Below are 13,067 nucleotides of genomic sequence, written 5' to 3' on the forward strand. Positions count from 1 at the left end.
GAGGGTCCAGTTCTTTCTTCCACAAGCAGGCTTCTCAACATAAGTGCCCCAAAATGTTGTCACTGTCTCCTCACTGTACTTTCAGTGTACTTGAACCTAGAATTCACCCTCAACACTCACTGAAAATGCTGAAGGTGATGCATTGCCACACTGCCAAGCTCAGAAACCTGCTCCTGTGCCTACCTCCCCAGGCCTGGTAGTCTCCACACAAGGGGCTGTGGCCACTATCCTAAAACATGCTCTCTTGGCACCTGTGCCCTTCCATGCCTCTGGCTGCTGAAGGCTCCTGTGGGTGCCTCCTCCTGCACTTGGCCTCTCAAATGTCAGTTCTTCAGGGGTTCATCCTGGGCTCTTCTCCCTTTCTGACCTGTATCTGTCCTCTGCCTAGCTGATTTCACCCATTGCACAGGTTAACCTGGCCTATGTGCTGACAACACTCTCCCCAGCATCCCAAACCCACCCATCCACTAGGGACTGTCCTTCAGGTTGGACAGTTCACAGCACAATGCTCAGTTCTCCCTTCCTCATGTCCAGCCCCTGCTGTGTGTCTCAGCAGGGAGAGACTGTCCCTAACCTTAGGAACACAGACTGAACCAGTGACCGTTTCCTGCTGGGATGGCACATAACACTAGGAGAGGGCCCTTGGCTCCATGGGTCAAGGTCTGGATGTGACAATCAGAATAGCTATACCTTCCTCGCTACCAGCCAGAATAATGGCAACACTTGAAAGAGGCAAAGCCAAGGGTACCCGGGAGAACAGAGCAGGAGCTCTACCCGCACTGCCCTGCATGGAGGCCTCCTCAAGGTCAGATCAGGTGAATGGAGGAGAAGCAACGACTTACGCACACAAGATGCCCCACACCGTCATGTCTGAGAGGGAACTCTGCACGCACGGTCTCACCGTACGTACGATGGGGTAAAACCGTGCATGCCATGAGACGGATTTGAGGATTACACACAAATGCTTGTAAGAGCTGTCCGTAATTGCCACCATGGCCTCTCCAGTATTAGTTGGCACTTCCACCTCCAGCCCTTGAACCCAACGTGTCCATGCCACGCTGGAACCTCCCTCTCTTCCCTCCCTTCCCAGGCTGGTGCTTTGCTTGGAATGCTTCCTTCCTGGCTCTGCCCGCCTAGGTCCTCCCACGAGTCTCCTTGAGCCTCGCCTCAGCCTTCTTTCAGCTCATAGTGTATGAGCTATGCTCCTGCTACACTGCACACATTCTCATCTGCAGCAATGGATTTGTATATCTCATGACTGCCATGCTGTTGGGCACACACAAGGCACTCCCCTGCACACACAAGAGATCCTCCACACTGGGAGTGGTGAGGTGCACGAAATGCACACCATCTTACAGGGTAAGGTAAAATCTGTACGGGTAGGCATCTCAGTCTGTGCTGTTCAAACCAACTCCCCAGTGCTGACAGCAGTGGTGGATGCATCGTTGGCACTCATACTCTGAAGGTGTGAAAGGGCAGCTGCCAGCAAGTCCCAGTAGAGCCTTAACGACACACATGAACATACATGATCTGACAAACCTGCATCTCAAAAGGACGTGTCACAAAGGCAAGGTTAAGTCCTCCTGACTCACTTTCACCAGCTGAGTGCTCCCCTTTGGTGACTAAAGCTCCCACCCACCTGGGCCAGAGCCCACAGCGCTTTCCCATACTGTTCTTCCATCCTTTTCCCCTTAGCTAGCACTCTTTCTCTAGGTCTCTACGACTTCCATCCAGAAAAACCCACCAGTGTCAAGTCTCAGAGAAATCAAAACAAGACGAGATGAAGGACATGGGTGCCAGGTGATTCCCAACGCCCTGACACAGGCCGACACTGTCAGCCTCACAGTTCCCCCCTCCTCTAACGCCCTGACACAGGCCGACACTGTCAGCCTCACAGTCCCCTCCTCCTCCACAGCACAGTGTCTTCCTCGCAGAGGACTCTTCCTGCCACGCTGCAGAGACACCGCAGCAGCTGAGACCCCCACAACAGCCACCCCATCCTGCTCAGTAGCATCCTCCTCCCCTAGGCCCTGATGTCTTTTTCAGTACCATTTTTTTTTTGAGACGGAGTCTCGCTCTGTTGCCAGGCTGGAGTGTGCAGTGGTGCGATCTTGTCGCACTGCAACCTCCACCTCCTGGGTCCAAGCGATTCTCCTGCCTCAGCCTCCCGAGTAGCTGGGATTACAGGCGCCTTCCATTAGCTCGGCTAATTTTTTTGTATTTTTAGTAGAGATGGGGTTTCACTATGTTGGCCAGACTGGTCTCAAACTCCTGACCTCAGGCAATCCACCTGCCTCAGCCTCCCAAGGTGCTGGGATAACAGGCGTGAGCCACCATGCCCAGCTTCTTTCAGCACCTTCTAAAGCAGCACATCATGCAGGTGTGAAGGTGCTTCAGACCAGGGCTGCAGCTTCTATGTGTCTGCCAAGCTGTCTATGGCGGCAGCTGCACATCCTGAGGCTGGGAGCAATGGTCCTTATGTTAGAATCTTGCAAAAGTCACGACAACAGTCCTTTCTCGTTACACGCTCTTTAGTCATTACTGTGGTGACAATGTGTCGATAGATAATTGTGATGACTTACACGTGCTTCTGATGGAATTCTAGTATCTTCTCAAGGCAGTGCTGCTGGCCAGGCAAATACTCGTTGGCTTTGAGGTGCTCTCGGTCCAGCATTTCATCGTAATCTCCTATTTCCGCTGAGATAGGATAAAAGTCAGTAATTCTAATGTTTAAATAAACTACAAGCATTTGTACATGTCACTGCATACATTAAAAGTAAAAAAAAAAAATTATCCCAAATTTGTAGCAAAATAATACATCCCTAAAAAAGCAAGATTTTGTATTTTATTTTTCCAAATATTTTATGCTGTTAAAAGGCAAATATAATGGGAAGTGAAGAGGATTTCTTGAAGAACAAAGGCCTGATGAGTACCTCCAGGGAGGCAAACATTGAATGATGAGTTTAATGTGTTTATTATTATTTTGACACAAGGTCTCGTTCTGTTGCCCAGGCTGGAGTGCAATGTGCGATCACCACTCAATGCAGCCTCAACCTCCCGGGCTCGAGCAATCTGCCCGCCTCAGCCTCCTAAGTAGCTGGGACTGTAGGTAAGCACCTCCATGCCCAGCTAATTTTTGTATTTTTTGTAGAGATAAGGTTTTGCCACATTGCCCAGGCTGGTCTCAAACTCCTGGACTTAAGCAATCCTCCTGCCTTGGCCTCCCAAATGTGCTGGGAGTATGGCATGAGCCACTGCACCTGGAGTATTATTATTTTTAAACCACACCTTAAACCTAAGTTGTCTCAAGATTATCATGATCAGGATTAAGTATTTTATTTATTTTAGGATAATGTATTTTGAGTGATTTTTTCCTTCAGACCTTCTCAAATTTCTTGATGAATAATGTCTAACTTCATGTATTTTAAGGCCACAATGTCTTAATAACATAAAGTCCAATAATTTAAAGCAATATGCTTTTATTTTTAGACAATCTCATATTCACAGAGAAGTTACAAGCACAGTACAAGAGCTTTTCCTCCTTTGAGCCATTTGAGAGTGAGTTGCTAACATGTTACTTGCCATACTTCAGTATGGACTTTCTAGAAGCTAGGACATTTGACATGGTTTGGCTGTGTTCCCACACAAATCTCATCTTGAATTGTAACTCCCACAAGTCCCACAAATTGTGCGAGGAACCCAGTGGGAGGTAACGGAACCATGGGGGCGGATCTTTTCCGTGCTGTTCTCGTAATAGTGAATAAGTCTCGTGAGATCTGATGGTTTTATAAGGAGTAGTTTCCCTGTACAAGCTCTCTCTTGCTGCTGCCACATGTCTCTATCAGCAGTGTGAAAATGGACTAATACAATATTCTTACCTGCAGCCTTGTAAAACTACCCAGATCAGGAACAGGCCATGATCTGAGGCTCCATTCCAGATGTGGACCCTAGTCATATTTTACCAACTGCCCAATTATGTTTTTTACAGCAAAAAGATCTGGTTCAGTCATATGTTGTATTTGTTGCCATGTGTCTACCCAATAAGTCTTTCAGCCAAATGAATAAGAACCAAAGTCACCTTGAAAACTTTTATTAATCAACATGTCCCCTGGTGGAGGACAGCAAACCCACAATAAAATTTATTATTTGAAGAAGGTATGTCTGGGGAAGGACCAAGGAAGCTGCAAATAACCTATATACTTATTAATTCCTAAAATTTTGGACACTTTCTATGTCATATTTCCTGCATTCAAATTTCAGAAACATTAGTTCTGTGCTAGGAAGCTGTGGTCCCACCCCTAGTCCAGGAGCAATGTGGGTATTTGTTTTTCTATTCCCATCGCTGGGGGCTCGGCAAGGTTCCAGAACCTCCTCTTACACTTCTCATGGTTTATTTTTGAAGTAACTGTAATTCTTCACACAGTTCTGAACCATCTCTTGATCTGTGTGAGATACTGAACAAATGTCTTCTTTTTCCTTCATGGTTAACGCTTAACTAATCTGAGAGGGCTGTAACTTTTATCCCAGTGAGGCCCTTTCCAGGGTTTGCTGAGAGTTTGGTTTATATTCTGACTCTTAAAGACTGAATATGCATTGCTGGTAAAATGCACAAAAGCACAAATGACAGACAACCCAAAAGAAGGAATGTGGCTACAGATTTTGGCCTTGGCCTGTTTGCTATGTGGAAACTATTTGCCTCAAGGAATTCCACTTTATAGAAGTTAACCTTTTGCTTATAAAAAATATTGAAATTGAAACACAGCATTCTATGGTCAGGCTCATTAACTAGGCATGTACATCAGCAACTAATTGTAGTTCTGAGCGTGGGTACATCTGTGCCATGGCCAGTGCATGCTCCCTGCTAGCAGGGAGATACTCACACTGCAGAAGATGGGACGTGAGAAGGGCCGCTGTGGTGTCAGCACAGGTCAAACGCTCTTCCAGCAGGTCCCTCTTAAGTTGCAAGGCAAACAAGTATCTAGAAGAGAGTTCAATATAAGACAGAGATCAACTCCAAATGTTCTCTGAATGTAACACGGACATGTCTCCACAGCAAGACAGCAAATGAGCCCTGGGAAGTGGCAGTGACCCAACAGTGAGCAAAATGCAAAAGGCGGTCACGAAACAGCAAAGTCACAAAAGGCCTTTCATGAAACAAACAGTCACCAAGCAAAGGTCAGATGACAAACCAACTCAGCAGACTGAGTCACACACATGGGAGAGTGCACAGAAAGTGCTGAACACACTGAGGCACTCTGATGCAAACAATAAAAAAAAGAAATTGGCCGGGGGCGGTGGCTTACTCCTGTAATCCCAGCACTTTGGGAGACTGGGGTGGGTGGATCACCTGAGGTCAGGAGTTCGAGACCAGCCTGACCAACATTGTGAAACCCTGTCTCTACGAAAAGTGCAAAAACCAGCCGGGCACGGTGGTTCACGCCTGTAATCCCAGCTACTCGGGAGGCTGAGGCAGGAGAATCGCCTGAACCCGGAGGTAGACGCTGCAGTGAGCTGAGATCACACCACTGCACTCCAGGTTAGGCAACAAGAGCAAAACTCTGTCTGGAAAAAAAAAAGAAATAGCTTTCTCAGGCATACCATCTACCCATATAATTACACATCTGCAGCCATACCTTCAAGGAGGGAAGGTCACAAATTCACATTACTTCTGTTAGTCACACAAAACTGCACTCACAATTTTGGATGAAACAGGAGAAATATCCAATGAAAACACAGCTTAAAGCAAGGTTGTAAAATTTTTTAACAGATTGATAATATCTGGTCTTGGCTAGGATCTGAGAAACAGGCACTTTTGAATATCATTAGTGAGAATGTAATGAGAGAAGGCAATTGAAAATATCTATATGTTCATTTATTCCATCAGCAAATAATTACTGAGCGTGAATTATGTTCTAGGTACTGTTCTGAGAGCTGGACATGCAACGGTAAGCAAGACCAACTCCCCGTCCCCCAGTGGAATTCATGCCCCAGTGCGCACTATTAAAATTTACTACATTCTCTTAAAATTCAGGATGTTGTACATACCCTGTAACAACAATTCCATTTCTACAAACTTTCCTAGAGTAATATTCCCATAGTTCTCAAAGGTATGTGAACAATGTTTCTTTGCAGCATTAGAGAAAAATTGGAAATATGGATGAATATGAGAATGATTAAATTATGTTACAGCCTAATTTAGTATATTTTTATATACAATATGGAAAAATGTCCACAGCATGCTTAGTAAGTGGGGGAAAAAAAATCAACCTACAGTTCAATATGTATCATTTAATATTGTTTTATAATATTTGTAATTTCTTTAAAGTTCTTACAGCTGTGTGTTTATTGTACATCTATGCTTTCATCTGAAAGATACGTACTTACGCAGAGAATAAGGTGCTGGGTAAGTGGAGAACTTCTACTTTTTACTTATCTTTGTTTACTTATTTTTTTGAGACAGACTCTCACTCTATTGCCCAGGCTGGAGTGTAGTGGCACTACCACAGCTGACTGCAGCCTTGACCTCCTGGGCTCGAGTGATACTCCTGCCTCAGCCTCCAGAGTAGCTGGGACCACAGGTGCACACCACCACGCCTGGCTTATTTTTTGATATTTTGTAGAGATGAGGTCTCCCCATGTTGCCTAGGCTGGTCTTGAACTTGATCTTCCCACCTTGGCCTCCTGAAGTGCTGGGATTACAAGTGTAAGCCATTGCACCTGGCCCTTAGCTTTATTTGGAAAAAAAATTCTTTTACCACAAACATGTATGTTTTTATAACAGAAAAAAGAATCCTCTACATAAATACGGGGGAGAAGGGAGTAACTATAACACTGAGTTACCAGCATGAGTCCCAGAACTTGAGACCTAGGATCCTGAATTAGGGGACACTTTGTTATCCATCATTTTCAGATATCTATCTATCTATCTATCTGTCTATCTATCTATCTAGATATATATATATATTTAAAAGTGATTCCCTCAAGAGAGACTTTTTTGGGTAAATGTCAGGCATTTGATACACTATTAAGATCTATGGTCACGCATAAAAATACTTTTTGCCGTCTTTGGAGTTTAGTTTCCTAAACTTTTAAAAATAAGAGGCTGAACTAATATGGTCTCTCCATTTCCTTGCAGTTGACATGCTATGATTTTGTGCTGTTAAAATGATATGCAGAAACCTTTACAAGAGAGTTCATAAGACATCTGATTCATTTATGAGTACACGTTTAGCCAGAAGGCAAAAAAGTTATTGATACCACTACAACATCATCGTTCTCTTTTATATCTCACCTTGGGTTTTCAGTTGGTTTTTAGATTATTCCTCTATTCTTCATAATATAATTGATAGGCAAACAAATACAAAAAAAAACAAAGAAAAACCTTGTATAACCTTACTGTCCAGATGAAACAACTGTTAACATTTTCTTTTTTTTTGAGACAGAGTTTCACTCTTGTTGCCCAGGCTGGAGTGCAATGCGCGACCTCAGCTCACTGCAACCCTGCAACCTCTGCCTCCTGGGTTCAACAGATTCTCCTGCCTCGGCCTCCCAATTAGCTGGGATTAAAGGTGCCTGCCACCATGTCTAGATGATTTTTTTTTTTTTTTTGGAGATGGAGTCTCGCTCTGCTGCCCAGGCTAGAGTGCAGTGGTGTGATCTTGGCTCACTGCAAACTTCGCCTTGCAGGTTCACGCCATTCTCCTGCCTTAGCCTCCTGAGTAGCTGGGACTACAGGGGCCCGCCACCACGCTTGGCTAATTTTTTGTATTTTCACTAGAGATGGGGTTTCAAAACCGTGTTAGCCAGGATGGTCTCGATCTCCTGACCCCGTGATCCGCCTGCCTTGGACTCCCAAAGTGCTGGGATTACAGGCATAAGCCACCGCGCCTGGCCAATTTTCTTTGCATTTTTAGTAGAGACAGGGTTTTGCCACGTTGGCCAGGCTGGTATTGAACTCCTGACCTCAAGTTATCTGCCTGCCTTGGTCTCCCAAAGTGCTGGGATTACAGGCGTGAGCCATCACACCCTGCCATCTTTAGATCATTCCTATAAAGAATCGATCTTTAATTCAAAATAGTATCACAAAAGAAGTGACCCAAAATATTTCTGCTCCATAAATTCCTAAGGACTAACACACTGGGTACTTCTACCCATTAAGTACATTTTGTGATAAAGAAGAGTACATATGAGTAAAATCCATCCCTGAGAACCTTCTGAACATGCATAAGTCTATGTTCATTTGGAAAATGTAAGTTCAACATGACCCTGACATCCCATTCCATTTGTCATTTTCAGATTTGTACTGTAAACCTTACATTGAACTCTTATTCACATGTCTGTGCACGGGTCAATTGCTAACATGCTTCCTTTAACCACTCTACATTCATGACCACTTTTCTGTGTATATTAGGCTCACTCATTCTTTCAATGAGCCAGGTGCTGTGGGAGATAACAGGTGAATACAAGATTCCTGCTGACAACAGCTTCAGCTCTGCGAGCTCTTTACCTTGTATATTCTTCTTGTAGCTGACCAGGATCAGGTGGGAAAAATTTCACAGCTAGGCGAAGCACCACATTCTTTGGCCCTATAAAAAAAAAATTTAAACTTCACAAATAAGGTCAATCTTTGCATTTCTTCTCTTTTCATATATTTCTACATAACTGAGGTCATGCTTCCAAGTGGACTGTTACAGCAAATCTTTTCAAATAATATGATATTAAGAAATTTCTGCCCAGGTGTGGTGGTGTGTGCCTGTAATCCCAGCCCTTTGGGAGGCTGAGGTGAAAAGAAGGCTTGAGGCCAGTAGTCTGAGGCTGCAGTGTGCTACAACTGCACCACTGCACTCCAGCCTGGGCAGGAGAGTGAGACTCTGTCTCTGAACAAAAGAAAAAAGAAAAAACAAAGAAGCATTTCCTGTATATGAGTTTGAGTCCCAAGTACCAATCACATATGTACAGAATTTTAAAATCTTTTGCATTAAGCAGGGATTACTCAAGGAAGCCTTAAAAACAAGTAGGAAGATGCACATTAAAATATTTAAATAGGCTGGGTGCAGTGGTTCACATCTGTAATCCCAGCACTTTGGGAGGCTGAGGCTGGCGGATCACTTGAGCCCAGGAGTCTCAGACCAGCCTGGGCAACATGGTGAAATCCCATTTCTACCCGCTCCCCTCTTCCCACCAAAAAAACCCCAAATCAGCCAGATGTGGTGGCGCATGCCTGAAGTCCCAGCTACTTGGGAGGCCAAGGTGGGAGGACTGCTTGAGCTCAGAAGGCAGAGGCTGCAGTGAGCTGAGATCACACCACTGCACTCCAGGCTGGGTGACAGAACGAGACTCCGCCCACCCCTCCACACACAAACATGCTTGCGCGCTCTCTCTTTCTATGTATATATACACACACACACATATATATAGAGACAGAGATACATTTTTTCCCCTAGTTTATTTATTTTTTTGAGACAGAGTCTCACTCTGTCACCCAGGCTGGAGTGTAGGCGTGCGATCTCGGCTCACTGCAAGCTCTGCCTCCCAGGTTCATGCCATTCTCCTGCCTCAGGCTCCCGAGTAGCTGGGACTACAAGTGCCTGCCACCACGTCTGACTAATTTATACTTTTAGTAGAGGCGGAGTTTCACCGTGTTAGCCAGGATGGTCTCGATCTCCTGACCTCGTGATCTGCCCACCTCGGCCTCCCAAAGTGCTGGGATTACAGGTGTGAGCCACCGCGTCCAGCCCCCAGTTTATGTTTTAGGGAAAAAAAAGATAAATGAAAAAGTTTTTTAAAAAAAGTTTATGTGTTTACACTATTTTTTTTTTTTTTTGAGATGCAGTCTCACTCTGTTGCCTAGGCTGGAGTGCAGCGGCACGATCTCGGCTCACTGCAACCTTCCAGGCTCAAGCGATTCTCCTGCCTCAGCCTCCTGAGTAGCTGAGATTAGAGGCATGTGCCATCACGTCCAGCTAAATTTTGTATTTTTAGTAGAGACAGGGTTTCGCCATGTTGGTCAGGCTGGTCTCGAACCCCTGACCTCTGGTGATCTGCCCGCTTGGGCCTCCCAAATTGCTAGAATTACAGGCATTAGCCACCACAACGGGCCAGTATTAGTAGTAGTAATAAAAAAAATTATTTTTGAAATCTGATTACTGTAAAGGTACATTATCTTAGTTTATCAGTATAAAACAACTTATTTTCTTTCCTCAGAGATCCTTGTTCTGATATAACAAAGTTATTTCCACACCTTTTTCTTCAATTTATAATAGTAATACAAAAAATTATGGGTGACTCAACTATAGACTTCATCTGACACAATTATAGAAGAACTGAGAAGTGTTACTATTTGTTTTAATTTTAAAAATTTAGTAAGTAGACAAATGAAAATAATTATTTTGAGACTGAGGTGGGAAGACAGCTTGAACCCAGGAGGTTGAGGCTGCAGAGAACTGTGTTCGCACCACTACACTCCAGCCTGGGCAACAAATAGCGAGACCCTGTCTCAAAAATAATAATATAATTGTTATTATTATATTCACAGTTACAATTATGTTTATAACTGTAAAATAGTATCAACTATTTTATTAAAAGCTATTTAAAAGGAGAATCTCAATGTCTTTTCACAATCAAGGGAGAAACTGCAGTTATTTTTGCATATTGGCCAAAAATTAAGATGATATCAAACAGCATATGCTCTTATTTCCAAATGTGAAGCAAGTCACCTAGAATCTTCTGAGTTAAATTTACTAAAACTAAACAGCAAAATGACTTCCAAGTTTATCTGCTGTTGGTGATCACTTCCTGCTAACCATACACGGTGGTGACAATGAACATTTGAACATGCCTTTTAAACATTCCAGGACAAAGCATCTTAAACAAACAGATTTTAAAGAGTTAAACCAAGGACTTACTTCGTATTTGCCTAATGATGGGTTTCATAGGTTCAAGCCAAATCTAAAGAAGGGTTAACAGAAGAAATCCAATCTATTAAATAATGTCTCTATTTAACAAATATGCTATAAAAACAAAAATGGTTATAATTAGATAAATTTTTAAGTCAGGAAAATTTTGACTCTACCCCCCTCTTAAAAGTTGAATCCTGATAAAACAAACTGTACAAGAAGCACAGCAATGCCTGCTTTGGGAAACCTGGGAAGACATTAAAATTGCTGTATTATACTGGATACCTCCATTCAGTTGCTGCCATGCACAGAATGGGTCCCAATAATTATTTGCGGGAATTTGTTAACACCAAACAAATATTTGGTACTACTGCATTTATGAACAAACTGATGAGAAGGCTTCTGTAAAAAAGAGGTACGTCATGTCACCAGAACAGGAAACTTGGATAAATCCAGTTGTACTGCCAAGGGTATCTGAAAGGCTGGACAGAACTTAATAATGCTGACATGCTTTTTGAACTAAAGGGTAGATGTATGGTTCTTTAAAACAGTTCTATCTATAAATATTAAAACTCCACACTTTTTAAGGTTGCATCTATTAAGTAAAATGAGGCATAACTGGTTGTTTGCTACAAATCCACTTTCAAAATGATTTTCATACAGGATGTATTAGAAGTTGCTTTTATAACTTTTAAGAGAGTTTCCTTGGCACATGTGCTAACTACAGAACAAATTTAGGGAGGGTGTGAATTCAGGCTTGGATTAAAGGCAAATATATTATCTACAGCTAACAGTAATATATTTTAATAGCAAAAATATTTGATACTGATGATATGACAATTATAAAAGATCTTGTGGGTATCATACAGCAGGCCCGAAGGCTCCATGCCTGGGCACATCATAAGCATCCTACTGCATGCCTAGGGCCTGTTTCCCTAACAAATCAAAGCACTTACCCAGTAGGACTGAGTATTTTGAAACTCCAACCCGAAGTAGTCACATTCTACCAGATTCAAACGCTTCCACACTTCTGTCAGTAATATCTGGCCATCACATTTAGGCTGTGTAGAGAGAGGTGGGAAAAATAACAAGGACCGAATGACTAAACAGCAAGGGTTTATGAAAACTGTGCATAAAACTACTTTCCCACACACAAAACTTTATTTGTTGCTTCACTTTGTCTTCCAGTGTATAACTAAGATTTATAAGCTATATAAAAAAAAAGAGTCTGAAGCATTTGTGCACAGAAACTGGCAACAAAATAAAGCAAAAAAATTTCTTCCATTTTACATTTAGTGTGTTTTCAGTCCTATTTCTTTGTAACTTTAGGCTATAGAAACCATTTCTAGTTTTAGTAAATATTTTATCAAATAATTTTGATATTTACACCAGGTGTGGTGGCTCATACCTATAATCCCACTAATTTGAGGCTGAGGTGGGTGGATTGCTTGAGCCCAGGAGTTTGAGACCAACCTGGGCAATACAGTGACACCTCGCCTCTATCCAAATTAAAAAATTAGCCGAGCACAGCGGTGCCCACCTGTATTCCCAGCTACTCAGGTGGCTGAGGTGTGAGGATTGCTTGAACCTGGAAGAAGGAGGCTGCAGTGAGCCATGATCATGCCACTGCACTCCAGCCTGGGTGACAGAGTGAGACCTTTTCAAAAATACATAATTTTAATATTTACTAAAAAGCTAAAGTCTTAAGAGTCTTCGTTTATATAAGATCCCAGTAAATAGTTATTTGATCAATCGGAAATTACAAAGAGTAAAAAAAACATATTATTTGGTAGTATTTCACATCAATGAGAAGAACTGTTCATAAAGGAGGTGGGGCAACTGACTTTCCCATTAAGGAAGAGAATGGGCTGAGCACAGTGGCTCACGCCTGTAATCCCAGCACTTTGCGAGGCTGAGACGGGAGAATTTCTCGAGTACAGGAGTTCAGGATAAGCCTGGGCAATATGGCAAAACACTGTCTCCACCAAAAAAAAAAAAAAAAAAAAAAAAAAAAAGCTGGGTGTAGTGGCGTGCGCCTGTAGTCCCAGCTACTCAGGAGGCTGACGTGAGAGGATCACTTGAGTCCAGGAGGCAGAGGTTGCAGTGAGCCGAGATTGTGCCACTGCATTCCAGCTTGGGTGACACAGTAAAACTCTGTTTCAAAAAAAACAG

General features: G+C 43.0%; 1 protein-coding gene across 5 annotated transcripts in view; it reads right to left on the bottom strand.

The window, feature by feature from the left end:
- The window catches only part of FARP2 (FERM, ARH/RhoGEF and pleckstrin domain protein 2), a 148,707-nt gene that overhangs the window by 81,252 nt on the left and 54,388 nt on the right, over nt 1–13,067 (bottom strand). For all 5 annotated transcript variants that reach the window (XM_050751950.1, XM_050751951.1, XM_050751949.1 and 2 more), the window contains 5 exons: nt 11,852–11,956; nt 10,905–10,947; nt 8,507–8,585; nt 4,881–4,978; nt 2,583–2,697 (listed from right to left, as the gene is read on the bottom strand). In XM_050751950.1, coding sequence (XP_050607907.1) covers nt 2,583–2,697; nt 4,881–4,978; nt 8,507–8,585; nt 10,905–10,947; nt 11,852–11,956 — 440 coding nt within the window. The remainder of the gene's footprint in view (nt 1–2,582; nt 2,698–4,880; nt 4,979–8,506; nt 8,586–10,904; nt 10,948–11,851; nt 11,957–13,067) is intronic.

Source organism: Macaca thibetana, chromosome 12, assembly GCF_024542745.1.
Source record: "Macaca thibetana thibetana isolate TM-01 chromosome 12, ASM2454274v1, whole genome shotgun sequence".
Classification (NCBI taxonomy): Eukaryota; Metazoa; Chordata; class Mammalia; order Primates; family Cercopithecidae; genus Macaca; species Macaca thibetana.